At 53.6% G+C, this 16,579-nt stretch overlaps 2 protein-coding genes across 2 annotated transcripts in view; one reads left to right on the top strand and one right to left on the bottom strand.

The window, feature by feature from the left end:
* Positions 1–2,144: 2,144 nt before the first annotated feature.
* CDK5RAP3 (CDK5 regulatory subunit associated protein 3) overlaps positions 2,145–16,579 on the top strand; it is a 28,802-nt gene continuing 14,367 nt past the window's right edge. The window contains exon 1 of the mRNA XM_084615668.1: positions 2,145–2,250. Coding sequence (XP_084471794.1) covers positions 2,242–2,250 — 9 coding nt within the window. The 5' untranslated portion in view covers positions 2,145–2,241. The remainder of the gene's footprint in view (positions 2,251–16,579) is intronic.
* PRR15L (proline rich 15 like) lies at positions 3,335–11,042 on the bottom strand. The gene is made up of 2 exons (XM_084615590.1): positions 10,799–11,042; positions 3,335–5,496 (listed from the first exon to the last, which is right to left on the bottom strand). The coding sequence occupies exon 2, from the start codon at positions 5,457–5,459 to the stop codon at positions 5,148–5,150; it is 312 nt and encodes a 103-aa protein (XP_084471716.1). The 5' UTR covers positions 5,460–5,496; positions 10,799–11,042; the 3' UTR covers positions 3,335–5,147.

Raw genomic sequence — 16,579 nt, 5'->3', positions numbered from 1 at the left:
GAATGCCTGAGGGGAGTGGGGCAGATGGGGGAAAGTTGGGGAGAAGGGGGACCCCTAAATTCTGACCCAATGGGGGGGGCAGGATTGTCAGCCTAGAATAAATTCTGAGGGTGCCTCTGGCTGCAGCAATGGGAAGTGCTTGGGGTGGGTCACGGGTTGGCTCTGAGCAGCGGGGAAGCATGACCTCAAACCCCCAAAGCTGATCTCTGCAGGAGAGGGGAGATCCCAGCTCTGTGTGAATGGGGGTGGAAAATCATCCAGCGACAATAGCTGGGGAGTGAGTCACTCTCCACACCCTCTGCTAACTAAACAGAGAGGAGCATTGCAGAGCCTGAGGGCTAGCTGTGTGCCCAGGGCAGGAAGAAGGGAGCTCAGGCCAAATCGCTGAGAGCTGCCTCCACCCCTCCTGGGCTGTTTCACAATAAAACTAGCAAATGACAGGGAGATAGTGTCTGTTGTTGCAGTGGTTGCCATGGCAACTTCTGCCTAACATGGCTTGAGGTTGCAAGTACTTTGAACCTTCCACAGCTCCTTTCCAAGGGGATCTCTCAGCATTTTACATACGTGTGAGCTCCATTTCACCGAGAGGTGAAAAGACTGGCACAGCTGTTGTAGATCTGGGTATAGAACCGTGGAATCCTGACCTCCTCCCCTGCCTTGCTGTAATCACCACTCTTGTGCCAGAGCTGGGATTACACAGAGCTCCTGACTCACGGTTCCCTGCTCTAACCACTGGACCATGGGGGGATGTGGGTTGGAGGCACCCAGACCCCCCCCAGTGTGCTCCTACCTGGGGACAATAGCTGACTTTGGTTCTGCGTGGAGCCCCACAGTTCACTCTCTTGCAGAGCCTCCTTTGCTAAGATGCAGGTTCGTTTTCCTCTGGCCCTTTGGAGCGTGGCCTAGAAGCTGCTAGAGCAGGGGACTAGGAGGCTGGATCCTCGTGTGCTATTCACAGCTCTGCCACTGACTCACTGTGTGCCCTTGGAGCTGTCGCAGTTCTGCAGGTGGAAGTTCAGCCATCCATAAAATTGCAATAGCACTTGCCTGCTTTGTGGGGGTGGGGGGCGGTGAGAGTCGGGGAGCGTCTGTGACGCCACTTTGAAGAGGGAAAGGGTTAGATCACTGATGTTTGGGTTTTAAATCCTAAGCAAAACTCTGGCCAGCCTTTTCCATTGCCGCTTTCGTAGTCACCAACCGGAAATGGAATCTGCTTACGTCTGTTTCTGAAAGAGGAAGGATGACCCAGGGGTTAGGCTGCTATCCTGGGCAGTGGGGCACCTGTGTTCAGTTCCCTGCACTGCTACAGGCTGCCTGGGTGACCTTGGAAAAGTCACTTGGGCTCAGATCCTCAAAGTTATTGAGGCACTTAACTCCCATTGAAATCGCTGGGAATTCACTGCTGACACACCTCTGAGAATCTGGGTCTTAGGCTCCTTGTGTCCCGGTTCCCCAGCTGTAAAAGGAGCCCTGCCTCCCCAGGGTTTGTGACGACAGGTACATTAAAGATGGCAGTGCTCAGATACGGTGGAGACAGCGGCCAGGTACCTACCCCGGAGAAGGTTATTTTAAAATGAGAACATTTCAAAGCAGTGTCTTTAAAACAGACGAAAATGTTTCCTACTCCAATGCCAGGAGTCAGGCAGCTGTGTAAGCCCCAGGGGGCCACCGGCTCAGTGATTGGGCTGAGAAATCCTCCGCTTGGCTGGGGAGATCAGAACTGTGGACAGAGACACAGGAAAGAGCAGGAGGTTCTGCTCGGACAGATCAGAGAGTACCACATGGATGAATGAACTCCCCCAAAATACAGAACCTATCTTAAAGGAACAGTAGCAGACAGCTGCTGCCTGTCTCTGCTTGCAGCTCTGCTCTGCCCCCCTTCATATTCGTATAGCTGTGGTGCTTAATAGCCCCAGTCTTGGATCGGGCCTCTCTTGTGCTAGGTTCTGTACCAACATGTTAAGCTGACAGCTCAGCTGCTTCCTGCTGAGTTATTTCCTATCCCAGCCTTCACCGAGTGCTCTAACCAGGCATGAGCAAGGTAATCCTCTTTGATAGACGATGAAGTGATGAGACTATTTTTTCCCCCTCCCTTGCAGCTTTTCCGTTGTCAGTTTAGAGCTGCTGTACCTCCTACATAGCTGATTGTAAGCTGGTTTGTCGGGCTGAGGACAGCTAGAGTAGCTGCGGTGAATCTGATGCCCGGGGAAATAGACCAGGATTTTCTGCTCACAGTGACTAATGACAAAGGTGAGTAAATTTCCAGCATTCCCAGCCGCCGCTGATGGGCAGCAAGCTGCCACTTGCAGCTTGAATTTTGCTTTCAAATAGTGTTGCAAGATGCTGCAGCATGGGCTGCCGTGTAAACAGATCTGCAGAGGCCTCCTGCCTTTCCTTCTCCATCCCCATAGGTCTTAGCCAATAGTTACATCCTTCTTCCTCTCCACCCACCTGTTCAAGGATCCCTGGTTCTCACTGATCACTTGTCTGGGACAAAGAACACCTTGTGTGTCTGCAGAATTCTTCCTCTGTTTATTTTGGTAACAAGCTATAAGGGTGGAGGCTGCTGGGGAACACAATATGCCTGGGTTATCTAGGGGCTGTGTGTTTGTAGAGTGGCTAAATATTGGGGAAGGGGGCTGTCTGAATCAAAGCTGGTAGGATAATATGGCCTTTATAATAACTAGAAGGTCACTACTTTCTTTCAGCTTCAGGCTCAGCCACTCCCTGCTAATAAACAGAAAATCTTTTTGAGCGTCCCTGTGAAACTTTGTGTTGATCACAATGCTCAGGCAAGGAGGGGCCCAGCCTGATTCGCCTCGCCCTCCTGTCTGCTGGGGCAGCAGGTTTGACTCCTGGCATCAGGAGATGGGGGGGAGGGAGGGAGTCCATGCTGGGCACTGGTAACATGAGAGGAAGCGACAGGGCTGTGTGTGCGTGAGTATGGCTTTGGCTGAAATGGTGTGTCTGAATGCATCCCGCTGAAGCGGTACTGGACCCGGAGAGCTCTGCACGAATGCACCCTCCTCCTAGAGCACTGCCCCCATTTCTCTGGAGCTCCCCCAGTACGTCTGCATGCGCGCTTCACCTCTACGGCCTCCGTAGAGTCCTGAAGATAGCATTCCATAGGCTCAACGGTGGCACCAGTTAGGCCCTGAAGACTCATTACGTACAGCTAGGAGCAGGGAGACACCACCTCCCTTAATTTAGAAACCGTATCACCTGTTCCCTTGTGCAGGGGTGGAGAGTTAGGGTCCCTCGATCTTTTCAAGCAGAACAGGTTTCCATCTGGTCCAACCCTGGGGTGTTTTCATAGATCAACCACTGAGCTTCCTTTGTTTTCAGGTTTGTTTATTAACAAAGAACATTTACAAACACTTACAGAAGATGCCTCTTCCGGCTATGAGCCCTAACTACAAGCATGTTTTGTCTCTTAAGGGTGCAAGGTGTTACCTTCCCCCTCTTCCCCCACGCCACCACCTACACTGTGCGTAGGGTGGCCAACTCTCAGTCTCCCCAGCACGGGAAACAGTTCACCTTTTAACTGCCCGCCCCCTGAATTAGCGACTGAACATGAAAAAAGCACCAGCCAGGAAGATCAAGGCCTCTAAAGTATCAGCAGCAAAATGGCTCTTGGAAATTAAAAGGGCCATCAAACTTTTCCTTTTGTAACCCAGTGGAGGGGGGAGAGAATTCTGCATCATTGCATCAGGCACTTCTGCCAGAAACCACGTGAATTCAGCAACTGCTCCCGTGCACAAAGTTCAGCAAAACATGCAGATTTTATGAGTGCAAAATGGCTTGATGAGTGAGTTATTAGAATCTCTGCTGCTAAAGTCCACCTGGGCTGCCAGCTATTTGTGGCTGGTAGCCACTCAGAGGCAGATGAATGCAGGGAAAGAAGTTAACAAATAACCTTGAATTTAAGTTACTGGGAACATTAGCATGTCCTTGAGCGTTTTTTTACCTGTGGAGAAGGAAACGTCAAAGCAAGATTATGGTCCAAAAGCTGACTCGAAAGATGGCCCCTTCGTACTCATAGCAGGAAACTGAGGCATAGCTAGAGGCAGAGGCGGGAATAGAATCCAGGCTTTCTCAGTTCCGGTGCTCCTGTGCTAACCACTAGACCATCTGTCCTCTCTTAGAGAGTCACCCTAGCAGACTCCAGCTGGTTTCTACATCAACCAGTGCCCAACAGTGAGTCAAAGAAAATAAGCTCTCAGGGCTGTAGCCCCGTTCCAAAGCCCCCAGACCCCCCACCCGACTGGCCGCAGTTTCTCCTATCAGTGGAATCTTTAGTTGTCTTACCCCCGTGCCCCCGCTGGCTGGAAGATCAGATCTACTCAAGTGTTGGTCTGTAGTAACTGAAGGCCAAGAGACGTTCTTGCTCCAGCTAAGGTTGGTTCTCCTTTAGCTCAACTGGCTGAGTGCTGCTATCCAGGAAATGAGGATCCTGGGTCCTGTTCCCAGTTCTGCCTCCACCAGTTCAGCTGGTGACTGCCTGTGGCCAAGTATTTCTCTTTCCCAGGCCAGGGAATCTCTGTGGTATTAAAAGGTGCAACCCTGTTTCCCAGCCAGCCTTACGTTTACCTTTCCCGTGTCAGTGGGTGCGGACAGAGCTGAGGCTAGTTGCTGTGAAATCCCCCAGGGCAGAGCCAGCTGAAGTTCCTAGCTCTTCTCAGCCATCTTCTAGGTGCAGTGGTAGAATGGTGGATGAGAATCAGCTGGCTCCTCCCATCCCATGGCCCCCTGCAGCCAACCGCTGCTTCTGAGCCCTTGGGCACTACTGAGAGTGTTTGCAAGGGGCCTCTGAACTGCCCTGTGTTTGACTCCTCCCCACCTCCAAGGCTTCAGAGCGAGACTTGGGTGCCTCCATCTCGTGACGATCACCCAGTGGCATTTATTTTAAATATGATTGGTATTAAATAAAAAGTATCGAGTCCTTTCTCCTTTGTGAGTGCACATCAGAACCGAAAGTCTTTGAAATCTACAGGGGGGCGGTCCCTGCCCCCTCATTACTTCATTTGCGGAGAGAACAGAATTGACATCTAGGCTGGCTCTGAGTCGTGAAGGGTCCATGCGCAATGGCCTCAGGGCGTTGGTTCCACCCTGCAGCGCTTTCCCCCAAATGCCCGCTTTCCCCTGCCTCACTTCTCCTCCCGCTCACCATCGGTGAAGAGGTTGGGGTTTTCAGCCAGCGTGGATCGCACTTTCTTCTTCTCCTTGAAGCGCCCGGAGTTGGAGACCTTGACATGTTTGCCTTTTGTGTTCTTATCCACGATCTTCTCCAGCCGGACATTGAATTCACTCTCGGCGCCATCATCACTCCCCACCTCTGTCCGTGTGGCCTCCTGGTGGTTCTCGTTGGCGTAGATGTCTGGGCTCTCGTACAGGACCTTGGGGGTGGATTTCTTCTTCCGCAGGAAGGTGAGCTTCCACCAGCTGTAGTTCTCTGCCATGGTGGTTTCTCCTCTCTGGTGGCAGAGGAGTGTGTCTCTAGAGAGAAGGCAGATAGGTTAGCAGACCTTTTCCTAGGGTTTATTGTTTGCCTGGACAATTGGATCAATTTTACACCATGCCCTCCCTTGGAATGTAGATGAGACCCCTAGATCTTCAGCTCCAAAACCGCAGCTATGCTAAGGGAGAGCCCCTTCAGATGGCAGAGTAAGGACCGGTCCCTTTTCTACCCTGTGGGCTGATCATTAGAGGGCAGCATTGATTGTGCACACAAGCCAATATATTACATTATCCATTCTGTGCCATCTGATTTGTCTTCACTTTCGCTTGTCCCCTTTCATGGTTGTGGGTCAGCATGACCATCCCCCTGCTGGCTGAGATTCCCTTCAGAGCCCATTGCCCCCCAGGGAGAGGGCCATTCCCTTTCCCTCCCCCCCACAAAGACCAACGTTGCCAACAACAGAGGAGGAGGGGAGCAGGAACGGAGCCTGGGTTTGGCAGGTGGCAGGGCTACCTGCTCGGTCACTGAGCATGGGCATTCCCCCTGCGGTTGTTTCTGAAGAAGCTGCTGCAACGGTTGCTGTGAGGGAAACTCAGGGCTCAAAACTTAGCCAAGTCTCAGCAAGGCCTTGGGGGAAACCCAGGTCAAAGGAGCGGTGGCCCCTGCAGCTGTCACTTTGTGGCGCTGGGTTTGCAGCCTCGACTCACTGCAACGTGATGATGCAGCCTGGCGCAGCGAGCCTTCAGCGCACGCAGCGGGAGCTATTCATTTGCAAGATGCTAGGGCACTAGCTTTGGAGGCAGGAGGCCTGGGGGTGGTTCCACTCCCGGCTGAGCTGCTGATCTGCGGTGGGACACTGGCCCATGTCACTACCCCTGTCTGTGCCTCTGATCCCTCTCTGTTGCTTCTCTGGTCTACTTAAACATCAGAGCAGGGACTCTCTTGCAATGTGTTTGCACAGTGCCTAGCACAATGGAGCCCTGATCTTGCCTGGGGCCTATAGTCACTACGGTGCGTCAAAGAGCCACCTCCAAACCATTTATCTTTGCCCACGTCAGTCCATGTTCTCATTGCTACTTTTCTCCCCCTCTCTCCCCTGGCCAATTCTTTGCTACTCTCAGTTGTTGCATCCTGTCTTAATTTGACAGAAGATGGTGTGGGGTCACGGCCCATCTCTTATCCTGTCTTGCCACGCCTAAGCATGCTCCCAGTAATCGGAAAAACCTGTTGAATAATTCTATTGAACTGGGCCATCTCTGGGTTCTGTAGGCATTTTGTCCATATGAAAGACCCAGTCCTGAAGCCCCAAGGTAAAACTCACTCTGTTTGGAAATTTGGCCAGAGTAACGATGATCCATTTCCTGTTCATCCCTATTTTACAGATGGGGAAACTGAGTCATGGCAAAGTGACATACTCCAAGGGTAGAGCCAGAAATAGAGTCCAGGTCTCCTGATGCCCAGATCGGGTCTAATCAATGCTCCTGCTGCTAGTCCCTTCAGTTTCAAGTCCTTGGGTTCCACCCTGGTTTTTTCCTGGACGGCAACAGCCTCCGGCATGATCCTATCTGGGTGTTTGCTGAAGGCGTATCTCACCCTTTGATCACTCCCTCCAGCTGTTTGTATAGAAACATTCAATCGCTCTGTAGCCAGGGTGGCAGCCAGGAGGGGGGAGGGAGATGGTCAGTCCCTCATGGGGTGTCCTGTACACAGGCGCATCAGCCCTGCCTGACCTAGAGAGACAGCAGAGCTCTTGCCGACATTCAGCAATATACTGGAGTGAGTCGGAAAAACCTAACATGGGTGCAGCTGGGCGGCCTCCCTTGGGTCGGTCTGTCCATTTGTGCAGCCAGGGAAGGGTAAGAAAAACTGGCCCACTCCGTGGCGAACTGGTCTCCCCCTATCTGTCCATAGCAGGCTGACTGCCAAGGAAGATGTGCAGCACTGGGGTTGTTAGCTGTCAAAAAGGCCTGTTCGATCACCAATTCCATTCGCCGCTGCCCTACAGAACAGCACCCGCTGATAGAGGCAGCTTGGTTTTAGGGGCTGTGGGCCAGAGTCACCCTACGGTAGAGCTGCTGCCATTCTGTTGGCTTTGGCGCAGCTCACCTGGATTTGTCTTTACGTAACCGATAGAAACTTGGGCCTAGTCCCCAAAGGGTTAACCCAGGTAGGGTTCTGTTGGAAGCAGTGTGAATGACAGACAGGGCATTCGACAGGGGGTGTTTCGGGCGCCTGGCTCTGCGGGGGCACCTCTCCCATTCCGGTGTGAACGCCGGCCAGCTGGTGGGGTTACGTCACCGTTTGGGAGCGGAGGGCAGGGAGAAGGGCGAGGGGGTGGGGTGCTGAGGATAAATGTCGAACTCGGGGCCCCTGCGTCAGGCTGAGGTTGGAACCCTGGCATAGGTTCAAGGATGCCGCCCCCGCACCCCTTGTTAGCATTGTCCCTATCCCAGCCCAGAGCCTGGTTGCTTCCCCCAGGCTCCTTTGCAGATTGCACTTGTTCACACCCTCAGCTCCAAGCTGGAGAGCAAGAGAGGGTGCTCTGTTGCCGTCCCACTCGGGGCGAGAAGCTGCCCCGCGAACATCCCGTACGGAGCTGCTGGACACCCAATCAGCCCTATGTTGAGCTCTTACCACCCACAGTGCTCAGTCTGTCTGTCTGTCTGGGCACCCGTATGCACAACCGCTCTTGTGCAGACCTACATGCACCTGCTGAGAATCCAGCACACACATACGTAGCGTGGCCGTACATCCACCTTCAAACAGACCCATGCGCACGCAGAGATCCCCGGGTAAAGTGCAAACAGTGACAGGCAGTCACAGAAGGACACACCCACCACCACCACTAGCCCCCCCCCCCCCAAATAAACGTACAGGGAAAATTCCCATATCAGAAATGAGCCCAGTAGCCAAATCCCAGTCAAAGTCACCCTGGCCCTGAAATCCAGTGGGTCTCTCTGGGGAAGTGGAACCCACGGTCACGTGCAGGGACCTCCTGTACTGAGAAAAGGAGGATTTGTGGCACCTTAGAGACGAACCAATTTATTTGAGCATGAGCTTTCGTGAGCTACAGCTCACTTCATCGGATGCATGCCGTGGAAAGCATAGAAGATCTTTTTATACACACAAAGCATGAAAAAATGGGTGATTACCACTACAAAAGGTTTTCTCTCCCCCCCACCCCACTCTCCTGCTGGTAATAGCTTATCTAAAGTGATCACTCTCCTTACAATGTCAGGTTTCAGAGTAACAGCCGTGTTAGTCTGTATTCGCAAAAAGAAAAGGAGGACTTGTGGCACCTTAGAGACTAACCAATTTATTTGAGCATGAGCTTTCGATGAAGTGAGCTGTAGCTCACGAAAGCTTATGCTGAAATAAATTGGTTAGTCTCTAAGGTGCCACAAGTCCTCCTTTTCTTTTCTCCTTACAATGTGAGGGAGGGGAGAGGACACAGGGAGGTTGCCAGAGGATCTGGCCAGCAATTCCCTGGGCTTCTCTGCTCAACTGTCTTCTTGCCTCCTCCCTGAGCACAGCATACCTGAGACGGGCCTGAGCCCCCACAGGTGCTGTTAGCCATAGGGGCTCCATTTCCCCTCTGCAGCCTTGTGACCGAGTGGCGAGTGGCGGAGTTCCTGCAAGCTGGGCGGTCGGTGTTACATCAGCCGGGGGGGAGGAGGGAGATTTCAGCACAGGCAGCCTTCGCAGGTAGCGGGTGACGAGAGGGCACATCCCATGAGAAGTAGCAATAACCTTGGGCCAGGTCCATCAGATATTTCAGCAAGTTAAACATTCATAGCTCAGGCAGAATAGCAGAGCCCAGGCAGGGGTATATTGGGGGGGGCAGGGGGGGTGCTAGTTCCTCATGCCTGGTGGGGAAGGTTTCCAGTATCGAGATCTCTGCCCTCTGGATCCCCCCTGATTACCCCTCCCCCCGTATTCACTCTCTCAGTGCCCTGAGTGGCCCATTTGCTCTGCTGATGGCACGAGAGACCCTTCTCCATGCAGCGCTTCCTGGGGGCCTGTGAGATGAGACTCCTCTCCTGCTGTTACCTACCCCCTAAACAACCCTCCAGAATTCCCACTGGCCGCTCCAAAACCTACCCAGCCTTACCCCAAGCAGGAGATTCTCTACCCCAAGCAGGAGATTCCCATGGAAGGAGCTGCCGTGGTGCATCCCGCGTGCAGTCGCTTTCCTATGTCAGTGACCCACAAGGGGGTGGGGGAGCCCCTTGCCATCTCTAGCTGGTGTTTGCATATGACGGGGGGCAGCCCCAGCACGGGGGAGGGCTGGTATAACCCTTCAGGGGCTTCAAATGGCCAGTATCTCTACACCCCCACCCCCTTAGCATTCGTTTGGCAACCAGCAGGCCAAGGATTAAGCTCATTTTGCATGGAACAAACTCAATGTTTCCCCCTCCATTGGGCTCTTTAGGGCAGGTGCTGCTGTCATTAGGTCTGTCCCGGAGAGGCCCCAGAGAGACTTCAGCAGTTCTAGTCAGGGATGAATTGGGCTAGTGGGTTATAGAAATCATAGAATCTCAGGGTTGGAAGGGACTTCAGGAGGTCATCTAGTCCGACCCCCTGCTCAAAGCAGGACCAATCCCCAATTTTTTGCCCCAGATCCCTAAATGGCCCCCTCAAGGATTCAACTCACAACCCTGGGTTTAGCAGGCCAATGCTCAAACCACTGAGCTAGCCCTCCCCACCCCGTTAGGCACCAGCTGTCTGTTCCACCTGGGAAGGCTGAACCTTTACCAAAAAAGCATCCCGTGAAAGCTGCTGGGTTGATGGCCAGTGATAGCTACCGATCAGGGCTAGCCAGGGGAGTGACAAGGTAACCATGCCCCCAAAACGCCCCCCTTGGCATGTGCCTCCATCTCCAGGGCTAAGAAGAGTTGAGTCTCCCTGGCCCATTGACTCCTTGGCCTCCCTGTTGAGATGGCAACAAATGAATGCCCCTAATGCGCTCCCCTCCCCACCCCCCCGCCGCCCCAATTCCCATGGATCCCAATCACACAGGAGCAGCTTTTGGTCACTGCCAGCCTGGGCTAGAGGTAACAGGTCCCACTTGAGGGGAAAGGCTCCGACTCCCCCACGAGCCGTCCAGATCCTCCCTGGATCATGGTCAAGCCTGCCACCTCCTGAAGCTGGCTTCAGGCCCGATCCTGCCAGGGGCTGAGCGCCCTCAACTTCCCCAGAGCTCAAGGTGCTCGGCACCAGGTTGGCCGGTCCTCGGCAGTACTAATCAATGAAACATTCATGGAGGCACTGAGGCACGACGTCGGGGCTCAGGTTTCCCTCTCCTGCCCTCCATTCCCCCAAACACCCTGGCCAACGTACCTGCTTCGATTCAGCCCCTTGCTGGTTGCGTTCTGCTCCCCGAGGGAGCACTCAGTGGCAGGAGAGAGGGAACCGAACCGGGGGCTGGGATAGCTCCAGGGCGCTATTACGGACTGAGGGGCTGCACTGCGCCTGGAGAGGGTGGGGACCGCGACTGTCACATCTCAGGTGCATGTGGAGGCAGGTGCAGGGGAGCTGCTGTTTTACCTGTTGCTCCCTTTTGCTCTGTGTCAAGGTTAACCCGAGATCCAGCCACTCCTGCCTAAGTAAATAGTAACAGAGGCTGGGCCAGGGGAGTGCTGAATATTCATGACAGGGGAAACCTGATCTGGGCAGCTGCTGCCACTGACTTTCTACAACAGCTCAGGTTACGCTCACCTGGGGCATGGGGAAAGGAAGGGGCAGGGGCTTCTCCAGTGTGGGGTTGCTAGAGGGAGGGTCTCTAGGTGGCCTGACACCCTGATGCTTGGGCAGCAAAGGGTTAAAGCGGCTGGTGCCGTTTGCCTAGCAGGATATTGTATGTTCGCTATTCTTGCCTTCTAGGGATTAGTCGAAACTAGACTCTGGCTAAACTGGTTGCCAGACCGGTTCCTCTTTCTGTGCATCTCTGCCTCGGTCCTTCCTCCATCTCTGCTTTCCTCTGCAGCCTGCCCCCTTCTCGGCACCCGCCCGCGCCAGGCCCAAGGCTTGAGCCTCGTCGGTCTCCTGTTTCCCACCTTGCACTGCTGCCGTCTCAGCAGGGACAGCATCAGAGTAATGGCCGAGAGGAGGAGTATGGAATCCAGGGACCCTATAAGATCCTACTGTCACGGCCCCAGAGGCAGCAGTGCCCCATTGCAATCTGTTGCGTTATGGGTTAGGACGAGGCTAACACGTGAAGCTCCAGCAAGCAGAAATTGTATCTATCTGAAGGGCCATATGCTGCCCCTGCTGCCCCATACTTCCCTTGTCTGCAGTGGGGTTGCCCGGCTGTAGCTGATGGCAGAACGTGGTCTTTAAACCCTGCTGATCTGACCCATTCCCCTTCACCCAAAGCTCAGCTTCCGCTTTTTGTATAAACAGTCCTTCCGGGCAGCTCCAGGGAAGGAGTGAAATTGGGTCCAAAGCTGCCATGAATATCACCCCTTTCCCCTCCCGGTGGATGGAACCAGCTCTTGGATCATCTCTGGAGGGCATGAGGCCTGGTTAGTTTACTTCCGAGATAAGCAGCCCCGCCTAGCTCCTGGCAAGATTTCAAGACCACGGAGCTGAGCGCTCATTCATTCTTAGCTGCTTGGTACTAGCTATAATTTTAACAATACTAATGCTTAGCAATATCCAGCCATAGATCTCAAAGCACTCTCCAAAGGTGGGCCAAGATCCCGTATCCCCATTTTACAGATGGGGGAAACTGAGGCACAGGGAGGAAAGCGAGTGACACACAGTGAGTCAGTAGCGGAACCAGGAAGGAATGCCAGACCTGACTCCCAAGTCAGCTTCCCCTTCCATTCACAGACCTGGTGACATAGGAACTGCTGCTGCAGCTCTGATCAGTGGTGTATCCAGGCTGATCTTCTCTGCTGGCCAGTGCTCTGAGGGTGCAGCCCCAGCTGTGCTATGCTATCCCAGGGAGAGAAGCGTCTTCTTGACCCCTGTCTGGCAATCACCTGTAATTGAAGAGCTAGTGGCTCTGCTTATTTTTATCCTAGCTGGTTTCCCTGTAGACATGATTATTATCCGTCTGCACGTCTGATGCTCTTTTGACGCACGCTCCACCGTTTGACTCATTAACATCCCGTCTATCTACCCATCCATCTGTCCTGCGGCAGCCAGTTCAATAGGTTAACTGTGTGTTGCATAAAATAGCGTTTCTGTTGGGCCATTTTATAGGTCAGCCGTTCTGTTTGCTCACTCTACAGCTCCTGAAGGCTACTGCTCAGGTTATGCGTACAAGAGGCAGGGCAGGGCAGGGGTTAGAGCAGCGAAGGGGGAGTCAGGACTCCTGGGTTCTCTGCCACTGACTTGCTGAGGTGACTTGGCACGTCATTTCACCTCTGTGGACTAAATCTGGGACCTGCGTGTAAATCTAAGGAAAATGGCCTTTCCCATAGCGCTTGGCACAACCTTCAGCCCCTGATCGTCTAGCTAGAAGGAGTTTGTGCCTAGCTATGCCTGCACTGAGAAGGCCCGGGGATGATAGTGCTTTGCCTGTCTCTGGTGCTACCCATATCAGGATCTTAAAGCCATGAATGAATTAGGCCTCGCTACTCCCCAGGAGATAAGGACTTATCATTCTCCCGGTTTTGCAGAAGGGGAAACTGAGGCATAGAGAGGGGAAGTGGGCTGCCTGCGATCACGCAGCGAATCAATGGGAGAAGCGTGACAGGAATCCAGGAGTCCTGAGTACCTGCTCTAGCTACTAGATGGCGCTGTGTCCCAAGTTATATACAGGATAAAAGGGCAAGTTCCCAGAGGGTTATACTCCTCTGCTGTGTACATTGGCCAAACCGGACAGTCTCTATGCACGAGAATAAATGGACACAAATCTGACATCAGGAATCATAACATTCAAAAACCCGTAGGAGAACACTTCAGTCTCTCTGGTCACTCAACAACAGACCTCAAAGTGGCAATTCTTCAACAACAAAACTTCAAAACCAGACTCCAGCGTGAAGCTGCAGAACTGGAATTAATTTGCGAACTAGATACCATCAGGTTCGGCCTGAATAAAGACTGGGAGTGACTGGGTCATTACAAAACCTAAACTTAATTTCCCCCATACTAATTTCTCCCTACTGTTGCTCACACCTTCTTGTCAACTGTCTGTAATGGGCCACTCTCTTACCACTTCAGAAGTTATTTCTCCTCCCTTGGTATCCTGCTGTTAATTGATTTATCTCGTTAGACTGATGTAACACTTGGTAAAGCAACCGACATCCTTTAATGTATTTATACCTGCTCCTGTACCTTTTACTTCATACATCTGATGGAGTGGGTTCTAGCCACTTATTTCTAGGGTTATACTGATTCTCTGATGACCTTTGAAGGCTTCTGTGAGTGCTGCCTTCTAACCCTTCCCCAATGGGGCAGGGGTGGACAAGGAAGACAGAGTCCTACAGCTGGGACTCTGGAACAAATGGGGCTGGAAACAGAGCAAGCCAGGAAACATTGACATGCAGGGAATAAGCAAAGGAACCAAGATGGTGGAGCCAGTCCAACCAGGGTGGGGCGGGGGTGGCCTTCGGGTTGGCCAGCCAGACCACACTCCTCTTCGAAGCAGCTGACGTCACGGGGGGTGGGTTTGCCGGGACTCCCTGGTTCGTGGGGAGGCTGATCTGTTCCAGGTAAATCTTTGCTGGGATCCTTTGTGTTTCCAGGCAGCAAGTGGAATTCAGCCAAGGAATCTGAGGCGATTCCTTAGCCAGAGGCAATGGATGCTGCTCCTTCTGCCTGGGGCTGCAGAGGAGGGTGATACTGAGTGGGGGTGTGGGGCAGGGGGGTGCTGAACAAACAACCCGAACAGAAAGAAAGAGCAGTGTGTGTTCGGGAAGCAACAGAAAGCGCATTGACTCCATGCCAGTGGCTGGCCTGCCTGGGAAAACACAGCTCTGAGCTGCAGTTTACTTTCGCCCCAAGGGGAACTTTTCACTGCTCTGTTGCCAGCATCGGTGCGGCTCTGAGCTCCTTGCCAAGCTCCATGACTTGGGGGTGGACGCAGGCAGCCCTACCTGCATTCCCCACCCGTACTCCAGACCGGAGCTGGGGCTGGAGGCCGGGCTTTGCTTGACAGAGGCATTGGTGGGACTATGGAACCTCCTGTCCATCAGATCTCCCCCCTCTCTATGGAGGTCTCTTTTCCAGTGGGAGACGCCGCAGTCAGAGTCTGTGGGGTCTCCCCCACGAGTGGGAGTGGGAGTCTTCAGGGTGCCCTCTACCACCTCTTGGAGGACTGCCCGGTTTCAACCCCATCTCCAGGGAGCAGGGGCCGGTGGAAAATACCTGTGTCGGGGCCCTTCAGAGGAGCCACCATCCCTAGCTGCCCTTCCCGTTAGCCCTCTCCATGCTGCTGGTGTCCAGCTGTCCCAGACACTGTCACACCTCCCTCTCTTGACAGGTGAAAGACCTCAGCCACCTGGTGGCTGAACACATGGTGCTGGGCAGATTGAAGGAGGGGGCTGCCTGGCCCCATTCATCACAGAGACAGATCCAATCGCAGTGGGGCAATCATCGTCACTTCGGCATGATGTGTGGCAGTGACCAAGGGGTCAGCCCCAGCCCCAGGCTACAAACAGAGTCAGTGGAAACAACTGCTTGATGGATGCAAGCCTTATCTAGGATCCAGGGGTTGTTTGTGTGTGTGTGCCTAGGTGAGGGGACGCCTGGCTGTGCACGCATGAGGGCCTATATGCATATATAGCTCTATGTGGTGTGTATCTGGCATGTATAGCTCAGAGTGTGTGTGCTCTCCGTGTCTCCATGTGCAGGCATAGCCCAGCGGGCAGGGTGACTTGTTTGCCTTTTTCCTGTTCAGTTTCCCACATGCAATCTCCTGCAGCTGCCTTGTTTGACGGCTGAACCCTCGTTATTGCTAAAATCCAATCCAATCGAGCCACTCAGCAAGTAGCGACGTGGGCTGGAGCCACGCCGTGCTAGCCAGTCTCGCGCTGCTGTCAGGAAACCTGCAGGGATGACAGATGGCAAGTTGCTCCCGAGCCATCGGCCAGAAGCACAAAGCCTCTGTCATTCAGACACCCCAATGCTACCCCGGCTGACATTTTGGGGAGCCTTTCCATGGTTCCGATTCCAGCTCTGGGGTTCTGGGACCTTGGCCCCATTTTTTTCCTTTTTAAAGTCACTGGCTTAGTAAACTCTGGAGTGGTTCTTCGGCTTCTTTCCCAGCTGGAGTGGTTGCCTCTGGCTTCCCGAGATCCTGTTTGCATGCAAATGAATGAATATTAATTCGATTCTAAATAATGACTAGTAACAACAATATATATTCCCTTCCCTCTGAGGATCTTATTGTGTTTCACAACCATTCGTGAATTCTGCCTCAGGACCTGGCCAGGCCCAGATGAAGACAGTAGGCACTCTAGGTCTGTGCGTAAGGGTTGCGGTTTCCTGAGTCAGGTGACTACATCAGAAACGCAGCTTTCATTTTCAAAAGGAAGTAGGTCTCAACCTCTCGTGGCTGCAAGGGAAAGCTTGAAAATGTGAAGCAAATGGTGTCTGCCTGAGTCTGCAGAGAGCCTGGTGCAGCAGCTCTGAGAGCTGTGAACTGCCCCATTCATCGCGAAGGGGGGCTAATGTCAAGATCTGTTGTTCTGGGGGAAACCTGCCCACCTCACGAGGAATTTGCATGTGGCAAGAGTAGATGAGTTCAGTGGGCACAGCCCTGGGCGGTAAGTATCGTAGGCTGGGGGAGGCTGTGCCTCCCCAAACAGCCAGGTGTGGCCGTGCCCATGCTCCACTCCAGGCCACTACCCCTTGGCTTTCCCCCCGCCGCAGCTCCAATAGTCTTCATGGCCCCAGCTTGGGTCTCACCTGCGCCGCCCGCCTTCCCAGTGCTCTGGGGCTGGGGGCACTAGCCTGGGGCGGGGGCCAGCAGCTGCGCTGGGAGGACCTCTGGGCTCTGACCGGGTGTGTGTGTGTGAAAGGGGCGGGGCTGGGAGCTAGCCTCTCCCAGCTGGCGGTTCACATGCCGCCCATGTGCCCAGCACACCTATTCTTGATTCATGCCATTGCCTCCTTGCTGAGACTGCCAACATAGGGGCCAATCGGTGTCACGTGTAATAGGTGTGGAGG

The sequence above is a fragment of the Lepidochelys olivacea genome (genome assembly GCF_965140295.1).
Source record: "Lepidochelys olivacea isolate rLepOli2 genome assembly, chromosome: 27".
In the NCBI taxonomy this organism is placed as follows: Eukaryota; Metazoa; Chordata; order Testudines; family Cheloniidae; genus Lepidochelys; species Lepidochelys olivacea.
The sequence above is the reverse complement of the archived record's forward strand: the minus strand, read 5'-3'. Positions and strand labels throughout refer to the sequence as shown.

Excerpts from the sequence above, each read along its gene's own strand:
- PRR15L (XM_084615590.1), bottom strand. The coding sequence starts at position 5,459 with ATGGCAGAGAACTACAGCTGGTGGAAGCTCACCTTCCTGCGGAAGAAG.